Source organism: Vicugna pacos, chromosome 9 (assembly GCF_048564905.1).
Source record: "Vicugna pacos chromosome 9, VicPac4, whole genome shotgun sequence".
Taxonomy (NCBI): Eukaryota; Metazoa; Chordata; class Mammalia; order Artiodactyla; family Camelidae; genus Vicugna; species Vicugna pacos.
This window is the reverse complement of record NC_132995.1, coordinates 45,585,560-45,600,712: the sequence shown is the minus strand read 5'-3', so window position 1 is coordinate 45,600,712 and position 15,153 is coordinate 45,585,560. Positions and strand designations below refer to the sequence as shown.

At 49.2% G+C, this 15,153-nt stretch overlaps 1 protein-coding gene across 3 annotated transcripts in view; it reads right to left on the bottom strand.

Moving 5' to 3' along the window:
- The window catches only part of ST3GAL2 (ST3 beta-galactoside alpha-2,3-sialyltransferase 2), a 42,025-nt gene that overhangs the window by 6,807 nt on the left and 20,065 nt on the right, over positions 1-15,153 (bottom strand). Inside the window, exons 2-4 of one of the 3 annotated variants that reach the window (XM_072967707.1) lie at positions 7,652-7,767; positions 4,900-6,259; positions 2,259-2,452 (exon numbers count right to left, since the gene is read on the bottom strand). In XM_072967707.1, coding sequence (XP_072823808.1) covers positions 2,259-2,452; positions 4,900-5,238 — 533 coding nt within the window. In that variant the 5' untranslated portion in view covers positions 5,239-6,259; positions 7,652-7,767. Of the gene's footprint in view, positions 1-2,258; positions 2,453-4,899; positions 6,260-7,651; positions 7,768-12,992; positions 13,471-15,153 lie in introns of those variants that run through there. The other 2 variants (XM_015235500.3, XM_072967706.1) reach the window with 2 other exon arrangements.

Genomic DNA, 15,153 nt, shown 5'->3' with positions numbered 1-15,153 from the left:
CCTACAGATCTAAGGGCTGCAGCTGCCCCAGGCTGGCCTCTGAAGACACCCTCTATATGCCTTTTCCACTGACTCAGGGACCAGAGCTTTCATAAAGTCCCTTATTAAACCTGTCACCCAGGATTACTGCCTCCCACCCTTCAGTCAGCCCTGCTGTAGAACCTCTATCCCTTGCCTCCAGCTGCCACCTGCTTGCTGGGCAGGCACCAGCTTTCAAAAGTCTGGGAATGAACAGAATAAGAGGTTCAAAAAGATGTTTCAGAGCCTCCAAGAAAAGAGAAGGAACATGGCATGCATGCTGCTTGAGACAGAATTGTGCTTTGAGGCTCTGATTCATTCTGGAGAATCCAAGCCCTGGAAAGGGACCAGAGCAGGATGGAGAGGATGAGCTGGAGCTCTGTGACTCAGGAGAAAAGCATTCTAGAATTCCAAAGAATGCACCTGAGGGCAGGGGCCCAAGCAGGATGGACGTACATTCATGTTTAGGGTTTGGTGTTTGGTCACCTAGTCAGTCTCTTTCATTCATTCCTGTATTTATGGTGAGCCTACAATCTGCTAGGCGCTGTCTAGGATCTGTCTGCTGGCCAGCGGAGGCAGGACCAGCTCAACTCCATTTGGAGTTGTCAGCAGGACTTAGAAGACAGAGGGGAGGAAGCAGCTAGGGGAGAGCAGGTGAGTGGGGAGTGCGTAGGGCCATCATCTCACTGCAACTCAGCTCAGCCCTGCTTCCAGGAAAGGAGACCTCACCTCCACTGGTTCGAAACCAAGACACATTTATAGGCAGTCACTTCCATGACCATCTGGCTGCTTCTACAGATCAGCAAAAAGCCAATTACCATCTGGGTCACTCCTTCCACAAAGCAATTTTAGGGTCCACTCTCAAACATGTCATCTCAAAACAAACAAGAAACACCCCATCTCCTAGTCTGGTCCCTGTGAGAGAACATCTGTGAATTCCTTTCTGCAGCCTAGCCTGACCAGATGTCAGAGCAGCCGAGCCTTTCTATCTGCAGCGCTCCTCCCCTAGAGCTTCCCAGTCATCACTAAGGCACTTAGTGAAAGCTCTGCAGGTGGTGGGGCAAGGGAGGCAGTAGCTTTGGGTACTCGAAAGCACTTCCTGGGGCTTCCCAACTCCCCAAAGGCTACACTGACACAATGGCCGCCTCATTCCCCAATCTCAGCCACTGTCTCTTGGGGAGAGAGGCCCCTTTCCAGCTCCCAGCTTTCCTCCTTTGCATTCTGGGTGCCAGCAATGGGAAGCTGGGGGAGAACCTCAGGTGGTTCTGGGTGCCTGGATGGGGCCTAGCATCCCCCTCTCCCCCCACTCCCCACCATTCTCAACATAAGAAAGGTTTCACAAGGAATGTTGAAAGCCTCAGAGACATATAGCTGCCTTGGTGTTGCTATGGAGACAGCAACAGTTTCTAAGACAAAGCCCTGCCTTCCGCCTCCTGGGAAACCTGGTCTTTCTGCAATGCTCATCCTAAGAAATGCTTAGTGAAAACGGGGCATTTTCACTATCTTTATTCTTAGGGCTCTTCCTCCACCAAGGGGTAGGATGGAAGGATCCCCACTGTGGCATTTCCTGTCCCCAAGACTAGGGAGGGAGTCAGAAAACAGAGGTTCAGGAGCAGAACCAGCAGACCGTGTCTTGGTCACAAGACTATGCTCTAGTCCCTGCTCTGTGCCTTTGTCTGGCATGCATGCCCTTCCAAACCTTCACTTTTCTTCAGGGCTGGGTACAGATGTCTGTGGAATAAATGAGCCCCCATATAATCTAAACTCTATGAGATAAAGCCCCCAGGGTAGGTATCAATAGCTCCTTTCTCTGCCCAGGACACCTGTCTTCTGTGAATCAGCCAGAAGGAATCAATTATCTGTGGCTATTAAGCAAGATGCTAGTCTAGGACCTGCACTCCTGGCCCTACTGCTATGGGAACCAGGCAGGTGGAAGGGCTCCTGGTGGGAATTTACACCAGACATCAGCCAGGAATCTAGTTTTAGCTCTTTTCAGAGGCATTCAGGGCTGGAAACTGAGTGTGGGCCTCAAGCGAAGTTTAGAATGGGAATTTTGCCTTCCCATCTACCCCAACAAAAAAGCCAAGAGACTTGAGCCTGTCATGGAAGGTTCTGGGTGTCAGAGCCCCACATCATCCCCAGCAGCTGGCAACTCCCATGCTGCCAGATAAGGCTAAGGAGGCCAGGGCCCCTTCCTGGAGGCTTGTCCTGAGCCCAGCCTTGAACTCACTGGGGCTCACCTCATGATGAAGTTGTGTCCATCCACATCTGGCCCATAGCCAGAGCCTCGCAGGTTGCCGGAGTTCCCCACCACGGCACAGCGCCGGCACTGGTGAGGGTCCCGGAAACGGTAGGGGTTCTCGCCTGGTACTATCTGGAATAGCTTCTCCAGCACCTCGTTGGTGTTGTGTGACTTGAACTGGGGCTGCAACATCTGTGGAGAGAAGGAGAAAAAAAGGAGGGGGGACAGAAGGGGAGCGGGTGTGAGCAGGGGTGGCTCTGCTGCTTCCCCTCCCTGCCCTCACTCTCCAAGGTCTAAGCGGCATAGCCCCCTACGGGGCTCTGTCAGGGAGAGGGAATCCTCTCTGAGCAGGGAGGACCCTCCCCCTCAACAACAGTGTGGTGTCCCTTCCCTTGCCCTGCTAGCAGAGCCCCTCTGAGGCACTGCATGGGGCTTAGGGGTCAAGGCGCTATGCAACGCATTCTGTAGGTTCTGCAGGCCTGTGCTGTGAAGCAGAGGAACTTCCTGAGCTCGTCATGCATGAAGAGGCCTCTACTCTGCTGTCCTGTCGGAGCAGCTCTGATTCTCATGAAGAGTCATTTTTAGGTGCAGTTATGTGGAAAGTCCCACTGAGCTTCAAGGCCTCATTCCCAATCTACCTGCAGGGGGCTCCCCTGGGACACAGCCCAAAGGCTCCAGGCAAGATCCGTGGGGTACCTGGAGCCCTGAGCCCTGGAGCTTTAAAAGGCAGAGAGGCACCCTTATTCTTTCAAAATCAGAATGGCTGACATGAAGCTAGTCCCCTGCACCTCCCACCACCAGTGTTGCAAAAGACCATGAAATGAGGCCAGGGCAGCACTAAATGCCTACAGTGCCAGGCAGGAAACACACAGAAGTGAAGACGCTGGTGGGGTCTACAGCAAAGGAGTCCCCATCAAAAAGGGGTGACTTCAGCCAATGGTTGCCTTGTGAGCCCAGAAGGACCTGATTTTCTGGTTTTTCAATAGAAGCTGAAAACACAGATTTCATGAGAAATATCTTAATTCCTAAATGATGGTAACCAATGAAAATAGTTTAAAAGCATTGAGTGTGCTGGGCTTGGCCCCCAGGCCACCAATCTGTAGGGTGGAAACTAGGGCTTTAAAATGCTCTGTGGTTCAAGCTATAACACCCTGGGTTTGCAGCCGAGCAGGAGCTGCTCAGGGAACAGAATACATGGAGAGGGTGGGTGGGCCTGCTTTTCTGCCTCTTCTCTGAGCACAGGAAGGGTCCCTGAGCACAAGAACATGAACTCAGTGTAGAGAGGAAGCTTAGCTGTGAGACAAAAATTTCTAAGTTCACAGCAAAAGGGGGTGACTGTGGGGAACAGCAGAGAAGTGGCTTCTGGTGCTTAAACATGCTAGTTCTTAAATAGCCCTGAGTTCCATCCCGGTGGGCAGGGGGCCCAGCCTGCCTCTGGGTCTATTCCTGCAAGAGGCCTGTTCTGGCCCTCAGTGGTCTATGTCCTTGGGCAAGTACTTAGCACTCTCTGAACCTTGATTTTTCCCATAAAATGAGGGCTGTGACTACAAGTAATGGGCAGGACCCTTCAAGGGCTCCAGGATGTCACAGGAGGGCCTATGGGGCTCCTGGTGACCCCTGATCTATAGACTCTCCATTCTTAGGGACTCTGACAAGTCTGGGCCAGGAAGCAGAATCTGTGAATTGCTCTGATAAGCTGGATCGCACAAGTTCATCCTCACAGCTGCCCTGAATGTGAGAAAAAAGGGGCATCATCATTCTCCCCACTGGCCAGCTGGGAAAACAAGAGACCATGAACTGCCTCCCAAGTCCTCTAGCAGGGAATGCAGGAAGGTTAAGTACTGACACTGCTCCACCTCTGACATGGGTGGCAACCAGATGGCCTTGGCAGAGCCTAGGGAGTGATGGTCCAGAGATGACAGGGATGAGGTGAAGGGAGTTAGAGCAGCAGAAAGGTGACGGAATCCAGAAGAGCAGGGAGGCTTGGGCACACCTGTCCCCTCATCCCCTCTCCTTCACCTCCCTTACCCTCCAGAGGAGCTGACAATGCTTTCTTATCCTAACTCAGAAAGACTTTTCCAGCAATTGTAAAGAACCGAGTGAGTGGTCCTCACGGTGTTCAAAAATTATTTTCACCCAACAAATAAGGATATTTAAAAAAAAAATCAGGACTCCTGGGTTCCCTTAAAGGGTCAGAGGATCCAGCAGTGATGGGATGCCTCCCTGCAAAGCAACAATCACTGGAGCTGAGGGGCTGCCTCCCTTATGAAGGGCGGGCTTTCTTCCTGTTGTCATGGTCCTCACTTCCCGCCATCTTCTCCCTAGAGACCTGCTTTTCCTGTCTATTTTATCTTCCTGGCCCGGTAGGCATTTCTGGTCTATGTTTGGCCCCTGAAGACACTAGAAATTGTTAGTTCTCGCTTCTTCTAGGCCAAAACTCACTTTGCCCTTCAGAATCTGTGACCATAGTAGCTATCTCAGGTCCAATGGACCTCATACTCTTTCAAGGCTTTGGGGGCCAGAGGACAGACAGCCCAAATCCAAGAGGGAGGGCTCTATGGGTGACACCTGAACAGGGGGGACAGAGTCCTGGAGAAGGGGCAGCAAAGGGGAGGCAGGTGGGGCCACAACTTTCTCACCATCCACCACCTCTGGACATCCGGGGGCAGATCCATGTTCTCTCGGGTCCAGACAGGGGAAATGTTGCTGTTGAAGTGGCTATCAAACCAGTCGGAGGCGCCAGCATCGCCCATACAGCGGGGGCAGGCACAGCTCTTGCCTGCAAGCCCCTCCTTGCTGAGGCGCTGCAGGCCGGCATAGCCAGGCACAAGCTTCACCCGGTGGGTCCCGCCCAGGGCGCCTGAGTCCAGGTAGGGCAGGGTGGCCATGCTGTGGTGGGAGTAGGTGAAGAGCAGGGACATGATGAACACCAGCAGGAAGGCCACGGAGAGGAACCACACCCGCAGGGAGCACTTCATGGTTCGGCGCCCCGGGGAACTGGGCCCCCAGCCCAGCAGTCAGGCGGGTGTCACCGTGGCCAGTCCTTTCCCAGTCCGATGATGGGCCAGCCACAGTGTACCCTGCTTGTTCTGGAAACACATGCAAAGGGCATAAGGGCACGTGCCGAGGAGGGGACAGTGGCAAGGGTCCCAAGCCACGCCCTCTCCCAATATCACAAGAAAGTGCCTGTCCCTAAGCCACCCAGGCCCTGCTTATGGCTTCATTGGGTCTCTCCGTCACTAGCTGGGCCACAGAGGCTCTGCTTCTCCTGGAGCCCTGGAGACGGGGAGGTCAGTCCATCCCAGCCCTCTAGTCCCTTGGGGTTGCTGGCTGCCAGCTCCAGGGGTCCCCCTCTTTGGCAGCTTGAAATGATCCAGTCTGGAGCATTCGGGGTCCTTGAGGTTCATGAGCAGATGCCGAGGCAGCCCCTCGTCCCCTGCAGCAGGGAAGCCCTTGAACCCCAATCACAGCAGAGAGCATGTGGGCTTCAAGCAGCCTGGAATTCACGCAAGAGTCGTCCCCACCTTGGTTGGCCCAACCCCTCTGCGAGGGAAGGGAACCAGGTCCCAATCCAGAGAGAAGAAACCCAGGAAGCTCCGGGGTTGTCTGAAAACTCTGCAGAGACCAGGAACCTCCTTGTGTTAGGTTCTACCTTTCTGCTTCCCATCCAAGGCACAGGCCCCTTCTCCGAGGGTCACAGCCCCATCTGTAGGTGCGTAGGGGTGGCGGAGCTCCGGCTCCTGCTGTGAGGTCCTCCAAGGCCTGGGAACAGCCGTTCCTCAGCAGGGTGCTGCCTTGAATGCCATCTGGGTCAGCTGAGCAAGTGTGTGCAGAGCTCCCGGCCAAGGCCCAGGCCTTCTTCTTGGTGCTGCTGGTCTGGGCTCGGAGGCTGCTCTGCCCATCCCCGCTCCAGTGAGGCTGCTGTCCTGCCTCGAGCTAGCAATAATCCCCTGGCGGTTTCCCCTCACTAGTCAGGCGCCAGGCTGCTGCAGCATGACCCTGAAATTGCAGAGAGGAAAAATAATGTGCAGACAGATCACACGTGCACACAGGCTCTCCCTCAGCCCCGCCCCCAAGTCCCAGAGGGGTCAGAGCTGGCAGGAGAGGAGATACCCAATTAACCAAAGGGTGGACAAAAGAAAGGGCTCTTTCCTCTAACTACCCAGAGACAGTGTTGCTCTGCTTTCAGGCCTCAGAGGACCAGATTAGCCCACTGTCCTTACTTATTAGTCAGAACATAAACAAGTGATTTCCCTAGAGTCATAGGGAGAGTCACTGGAAAAGCCAGGTTTAGGAAGTTCTGAGTCCAGCTATGTGAGGTTAATTCTAGGTGAAACTTAAGACAAAATGGCCCAGAGAAAAGATCGCAGGGGGCTGCAGCTATGACTCCCAGCCCAGGCACTCTCTACCCCCAATAAGAGGTAGAGAAGCCCCTCCAAGGGTGAAAGATGGGGTGGTTGGCCTGGGCCCTGGGATTTGCCCGCTTCTCTCTCTGGTGTGGGCTACAGATGAGGCATTCTTGGGTTAGCTGGGTGAACCATTAACAATCCTTCCAGCCTAGGGTCAGGGAGAGAACCTGACTGTGTCAGTGATGTGCTGGGCTCAGCAGCACCACCTCTCAGCCCTCAGTGTAGCTGCTTTCATGTGCAAGTTACAAATCAATGCCAGGGTCCCTGGCGATACGACAGCCTGAGGCACTGTGCTACCCTGGACAAGAGGAAGGAGAAGATGTATCAGGGTGGTCTAGGGCTTGGCCCTAAGGAAAGGAGCCTGAATCCATGCCATGTACTAGGGAATCAGGGCAAAAGTCAGGGACAGGGCTAAGGGTGGAGCCCCCGAGCCCTGGCTCCACACCACAAGGAGCACTTAATCCTGACTGCTTGCCTGTCCCTACCATCTCTACTCCAAACCCAGCCTGATCCAGTTCTGACCTGGCCCCTGGGCCTCATAACCCCTTGTTGAAAGCACCAGCTCCAGCCAGCCCTTCCAGGGACCTCTGGCTGCTGCCAGCAGCTGCAGAGAAGGCCTCTTAGGCTCTATATTCAAGAACCTCCACCACCCCGCCCTCCTTCGTGGCAGCTCAAATTTCTGGGGCCAAGCCAAACCACAAAGCCACCAGGGAATGGAACTAGCACGTTCTGACAAGGAGGACATTATTCTGAGTGGAGAAACAATGCTCACAGACATGAAGGAACTTGCCTAAGGTCATAACCTCCTGAGTGGGGGTGAGATTTGAGTCTGGGTCTATCAGGTTCCAAAGCCTGCAGCTGGCCAGGGTGTAGAAAGAAGCCCATGAGTTCCTTCAACTACCCAGGGGCTCACGAGTGAGAGACAAGGAGACACAAAAGCAGGCTTCCCAGGGTCGAGTGAAGCTTTGCCCACATGCCTCACCAGGGGCTCCCAGCTCTAACCCAGAGGCCTGGCAGCACCAGTCCAATAAGCTCCCTCCAATGTTCAACTGCGCCCTTGTCAGGTCGGACTCCAGACACAGCCTTCGGTGGAGTCATCTGTAAATAGAAGCCAGGTCACTGTCTCCTCCAGTCCCTCTTTGCTCATATCCACCCCCGAACATAAGGAAAAGAACTTGGTTTTGCAGGGTCCTGCTCTCAGTGCCCTGTGACCTGAGGAGAGCCAGCAGGAGGCAAGGGGCCTAGGAGGTGGTGACTTTTCAGGCCGAGCAAGGGATGGGTGTGAGGGGCCTCGCTGGGGAAACATGGCTTCTGGTGAGCACCCCACTGTGTCCCCCAAAGGCAAGGTTGGCAGCAGCTGGCACAGGAGGCTCTGAAGGAAACATCTACCCTATGGGGAAGTCAGTAACTCCTTGGGGTCTAATGCAATGAAAGGGGCATCTGCGGTAACCGGCTGCCTGTCAGGGAGAGAAGTCCCAGTTCGTCACTGTGTTTGGGAAGAGCAGAGAAGTGAAGTCATGAGCAAAAGTCCTGGCTTTGGGATCCCAAGGCTGGGCCATTTCTGGGAGTGTGAGCTGCTCCACTTGTGCTGAGGGCACTGGAGCAAGAACCATCAGGGGCCCCAGACGTGCACCAAAAATCCCAGAAGTCACCTAGTTGAGCCCTTCCATGCACCTCATTTGCTTCTGGGAAATCCCTGTGCCCTACGGTTGCACAGCTCAGTTTGATCTCTCCCCTTCACAGCTGCTCTGATCATTCACATTAAGCCCATGCAAAGCATAATATAAGTCAGGAGGAGGGCCACACTTGGGCATCAACCCCCACCTGTGGTGCCTGCAGAGGGAAACAGGCCAGCCTTCTGGGATCCCCTGGCTGGTGTGGGCTCGTGTATTTATTCGACAGATACTTAACGGGCCGGCGTGCGGCCAGGGGGCTGGTGGGGGACAGAACACAGACATCCTGTCCACATGGAGCTTCTGGTCCAGCAGCAAATACAACGGCATGGGGATTACAAAGTGTCCTGACAGGGAAATTTCAGGGCACTGTGAGAGGGAACAGTGTAGAGGGCTTCAGGAGGAAACAGCCTGACCTGTCAAAAACATGGCAAGAAGGCCAGCGAAGCTGGGGAGGTGTTGGTGAGGAAGGTATAAAGGGCCCAACCACAGAAGGCTTTGAAGGGGTTAGGATTTATGATGAATCTAACGGGAAGGTTTTGAGGAGGGATGTGTCATGATCTGATTTATACTTTAAAATGGACCCTTGGAGCAAAGTTTTAAAAACTAACAGTACCAAGGGTTTGGAGAGGATGAAGAGTATTAAGAACACTCACACTCACCACTGGTGGGAAAATAAATCAGTACAATGGTTAGGAGGTTAACTGGGCATTACTTAATAAACATGGACATCAGTATATCCCAGTAGTATTTTTTTTAAAGAAAAATTTAAAAACATCTTTCTCACAGAAAATATGATGTGGGAACAGAATGAGAGATTAGAAAATTCCCCCATTTGTCCTAGGCTAATTTATTTTATGATGTCCCATGTGAGTAGACATTCTCAGAGACTGTAATCCTCCTCAGGTTTGGGTGGGAACAAATGGTTTCTCACCCAAAGGTTGACTAAGAACTGATGAAGTACAAGGCTGGTGAGTCAGCCTGCTTGTCCTATTAAGCAGATTTTAAGCTTAAGTTCAACCATTACAACTGGTTGAATAGACTGTTTCATTTTCCCCCAAAATCTTGCCCCTACTTGCGACAATCTTTTTTTTTCCCTTTTTTTTTTTGAGGTTTTTTTTTCCCTTTGAGGTTTAATTCATGAATAAGTGGATGCAGAAGTCTTTTAACGTAAAGCTTAATGAATGTTTACCTGTATGTACAAGTGTGTAACCACCAAGTATAAAATACAGGGCACTTCTATCACCCCAGGAAGTTCCCTTGTGCTCTTTTCCAGTAATCATTCACTGCTCTACCACTTTACTGAGTCCTGTCACCATAGATTAGATTTATTTGCTCTTGAGCTTCATGTAAACACTCCTGCGTGTCTGGCTTCCTTTGCTCAGTGCAATGTTTTGGAAATTCATCCATGTTGTGTGTATCAGTAGATTGTTCATTTCTATGTTTGGACATCTGAGTTGTTTCCAGTTTTTGGTTATTATGAGTAAAACTGCCTTGACCTTCCTGTACAAGTTGTTTTATGGACACATATTCTCACTTCTCTGGGGTAAATATCTGGGAGTGGAATTACAGGGTCATAGGGCCTGTGTGTGTTTAACTTTATGAGAAATTATAGTTTTCCAAAGTGGTTGTAGGATTTTATGTTTCCACTAGTAACCTATGAGAGCTCCGTTTGTTCTATGTCCTGAATAGTTTCTACCTTTGTAATTTTAGGCACCTGGGTAGGTGTGCAGTAAATTCTAGTATTTCTACTACTAAGTACACCTGAACATGTGTACCGAGAGATGTACAAGAATGTTCAACAGCACTGTGTAATAGCTGAAAACAGCAAACAACCCAAATTTCCATCAGAAATGGATAAATTGTGATACATTCATGTCATATAATAAAAATTAATAAACTCCAGTTTCAGATATCAACAGGGATGAATATGACCAAAAAAACTATTATGTTGAGTAAAAAGAATAAGTCAGGGATAAATGTCTATAGTATGAGTTCATAAAAGGTTCAAAAGTATGCAAAGTGAAGCAAGACATTGTTTAGGCCTCTATACATAGATGATGAAAAAAAAAAAACAGATAGAATCTAGGAAACACTGTAAAATACAGGAAATTCTCCCAGCGGCGAGGAAGCTAGATAAGAATAAGGTCCTTTAGGGACTTCAGAAGTGCTGGGGAAAGCACTACTCCTTAATTCAAGTGGTAGGAACAGAGTATTTCAAATTTTTATTCTTTAAAGAATTTATATGATATATACTATTTTGAATATGTGACGTGATATTTTATAATAAAATCTAATCTTCTTTTTAGATTAAAACATTTTTTTACTCAAGGACCATTCTGGCTGCTATGTAAGATTAGCAAGGGACCAGAGAGGAGGTACTTCAATATCCCAGGCAGTAGAGGTTATGAGAAGTAGCTGGATGTATTCTGAAAGGTTTAACTGATGAGTTAGATGGAGGGTGAGGGGTGGGAGAAGAAGACCAAATCAGAGGCACAGGGGCCCAAGCAAACTGGTGGCGGAGGTGACATTCATTTATACAGAAAAGTCAGGAAAGAGATAGTTTGGATGAGAAAAAACAAGACTTCTGTTTGTGACAGGTTAAATCTGAGATGCCCTTTAGACATCCATGCAAAAATGGCAACAAGCAGCTGGACACACACATCTGAAGTTCATGGAAGAGGTCAGAGCTGGAGGAATGCCTCTGAGAGTTATGAGAGCACAGTTCATTTTTAAAACTACAGGAGCAGGAGAAGCTGTCAGCAGTGACCTTCATAAATGCTGGTTCAGAGGTATGGAGGGGGTGAAAATCTGAGTGGATGAGAAATGTCCAACAAGTAGATGAAAAGATTCCCGACATCATTAGCTATCAGGGAAATACAAATCAAAACCACAATCAGATACCACTTCCCACCCACTAGGATGGCTATAATCAAAAAGTCATATAATAACAACTGTTAGTGAGGATATGGAGAAATTGTAACCCTCATACATTGCTGGCGGGAAGGTGAAATGGTGTAGCTACCTTCAAAGACAGTCTGGCATTCAAAAGGTTAAATACAGAGTTACCATATGACTCATAAATTCTAATCCCAGGTCTACACCCAAGAGAAATGAAAATATATATCCACACAAAAACATAAACACACACAAAACATATATACAAATGATTAAGTGGACTCAAAGTTACATCAACTGATAAGTAAACAATATGTCGTATATCTATACAATGGACTCTTATTCAGCCCTAAAGAGGAATGAAGCACTGATAACATGCTACATGGATGAACCTTGAAAACATGGTGCCTAGTGAAGAAAGCCTGACACAAAAGACTATGTCATATGATGTGACTCATTTATATGAATTGTCCAGAATAGGCAAATCCATAAAGTAGATTAGTGGTTGCCTACGGCTGGGGTTTGGAACAGATGGGGAGTGACTGCTAATGGATATGGAGTTTCCTTTTGGGGTGATGAAATGTTCTAAAACTGTCTGTGATCTAAAATTGCATAACCATGGGAAATACACTAAAACCTACTGCCTTGCATGCTTGGAATGGGTGAGCTGTACGGTATGTGAATAATATCTCAATAAAGGTGCTACCAAAAAAAAAAGAGAGAATAAGACAAAGCAGAAAGGGAGATATTATAGAATGTTTGTATAACGGTGGGGATGGTTCAGTAGAGGGAGAAGTTAATGCTTCAGGAAAAAGAGAAGATAACTAAGGAGTAAAGTCCCTGAGCAGCAAGAGCAGGGTGGGAGGTGGGGGAAACCAGTGCCCACATGACCAGGGTCAACCTGTGCAGCAGGAGGCGAAACAGACCATGGGTATAGGCACAGGGAGGGATGCATCCGGGGGCAGGAAAATGAGGAGGGTCTCTCTACTGTTGGGGTTGGAGTTTTACAGAGATCAGATGTGAAACAGTCCTCTAAGAAAGAAGGGGAGTAACAAGGAAAATTTTAACAGAAGGCAAGGCAATGCTAGGGACTTTCCAGAGGTCTGTGGCCACAAATTTAGCAAATTTGGTGAAACATTTAACGATAAAGATCTCCTGAGTGGCTAGTCGAGCTCAAGATGCTGAGGCTGAACAGAGGAATAGGAGACAAGAATCCAGAAGGTCAAGGGGCAGCCTTGAAGAATGTATGGTAATTTACCTCCAGTAGAGCCTTCTCCCAATCAGAGGATGCATGCTTGATCAACTTCGCTGATACAAGGAATCAAGGGAAGCTAAAGGAGACCCTTGCTGGCTTGTAGGTGGAGGAGAGAAAAAGCAGGCATATGGGATTAAGCAGCAAATCTTGCCCCAAAGGAGGAGAGGAGGGGCTGGGTTTTGGAGGCTAGTGTGGTTTTAGAGCCAGTCTCCGGTCAATTCCCAGGAGACAAGCCATTAAATTAACCTAATGAAGCACAGGATAGCACAGCCTCAGACCAGCACAGCTGAACACAATCTTCTTGGCAGGCAGAGAAAAGAAATGTCAAAATAAGGCTCAGAGGATGGGGGGAGGGAGATTGCTTGAATCTGCTAGGGGTGTGGAGAAAGAAAAAAATCCCAGCCCAAGACGCTGATAAAGCACCTTCTTTCCACCCATTGACACACAGCCTAAGGATGTGTCCCAATAAAGGCATCAAACCACAGATTAGTACTCACATTGCATGATGCTTTATGAGCTTCTGAGCACTTGCAGGCATAGCCTCTCATTTGGTATGCAGAGAAGTCCCATGATGAGCTGAATGAGGTCAGCCAGGCGGTAAGTGACGGAGCTTTAATACTATTCCAGGTCTGATGGCTCCAAGGCCAGTGGTCCTTCCACAAGTGCTCACTGCCTTCCAGAGAGGCTTTTCTCACTAACTGGGGTTCCCTGTGTCCCAGAACCCTGCCAGCGGAGCAACCCAGCAAACTCCCTGCCTTCTGAGTGCAGCAACAGCTGACCCTGGCAGAAGATGCCCTAGGTCATCAGTCAATATCTGGAGGAAGAGACCTGACAGCCCCTCCCTCACATTCAGCTGAAGCCCAGAGAGGCAGTCCATGATGTGTCTGAGAACTGGCTGCTTCACCTCTGCATGCCTGGCTAACTGAAGTCACTGCATTGCAACATGCTGGCCCAGCCTCTGGCACAGACCCCTCATAGCTATCCTAGTGACTAAGGCCTCCTCGCTTCCCAGTTACAACCCCTCTGGCAGCCTCTGCCTTGGGAGCTCCCGCTTTCCTGCAGGATACCTCACTTTGATTTACTGTCCAGCCTGAGATCTCAGCTCCGGTACTTCTGATGCTGCCCAGAGTGAGCAGCCAGGAAAGCAGAAAGCAAGAGCTAACAAATTTCTTCCAGCCTATGATCATCACTCTGGCTAACTTTCAATGAAATCCCAGAGAAATAAACCATCAGTCTTCATCGCAAGAGAATGGATGTTGAACTCTAATAGGTTCTAAGGGGAGGGATGTTGGGCTGTGAGGCACGGGGAGGGGATAGGGCAGGGGGACAGCTGAGATGTGGGGTCCCTGCTGTACTCCACACCTGCCCCCTAAAGGAGCCCCAGTGTGGTTTGTTGGTGTCTTAAGCGGTGGGGGGGGGAAGCCCAGGAATTTGTTATACATATCTACAGTGGGCAGGAAGCAGTCTAGAAAAACAACACTATCTCAGTAGCAAGGCAGACAAAGCCAATCAGAAATAGTTGGGGATAGGGGGAAAGATAGGGCAAGGAATAGACAATTGTTTAAAGAACAGAACCATCCATGTGATGAAGGCCAGAGCTGTTCCTGTTAAGTTTCTGTGTCCCATTGACCAGAGTTAGCAGCCAGGAAAGCAGAAAGCAAGAGCTAACTATTTCTTCCAGCCTATGATCATCACTCCAGGCATTTTATCCAGTCTGGTAGTTTTTTCTTTTCTTTCTTTTTTTTTTTAAGTTTGGGTGGGGGTGATTAGTTTTATTCATTCATTCATTATTATTATTTTTAAAGGAGGCACTGGGGATTGAACCCAGGACCTTGTGCATGCTAGGCATGCACTCTATCACTGAACTACATCCTCCCCCAGGTAGTTTTTTCTATTTAACACATGAGTATAAACCTTTATGTATTTGGACTTATATTACTATCTTTGTGTTTCCTCTTTACTAATTTTTCTTTAGTTCTTTTTCCTTTTCCTGACTTCTGTTGGATGGACACACTACCCTTACTCCCACCACTTGTTTTTCCTCCTGGCTTGGAAATTATATTCCTCTTCTTTCTTTGTTTAGTGGTTAACTTGTTGGCATATATATATTTTCCTAATGAAGTCTAGTTTTCAGCAGCACTATTCTCTTTGACAAGGCAGAAACTTGGTGTGATTTAAACCATGAAATTCCCTTCTTTATTTTACCTTATTCTTCCTTGATAATGTGGTCAACAACTTTAGTTTTCCTTTTTTAAAAATTAAAAGACAGACTAGCTACTGCATTTGTTTGTGTGTTTTGCCATCTGTGGCAGACACTGTTGGTTGCCTACCAGCAGCCACTCCCCTTTCTTTCCTGCCAACAGAATCCTGATTTTGTTCAGGCAGCAAAGGACTCAGTCCCAGAAGATGAGGCAAGCCTCATCAAAGCCAACCACATTAAACCTGTTTCCTTTTACCAGGAATTCGTGTAAGGATGAACCAGCTCAGGCCAACGAGACATAAGATATCTGCTGGGGACTTCTTGAAAAGATTCTCCTCGCCAAAAAAGAGGCACATTAGAAAGAGCTTCCTTTCTCTTAGAATCTCCCTGCCTTCCTGCTTGGGATGCTATAGGACAATATGATACCTGGAGTGCAGCAGCCATCTCACAACCACGAG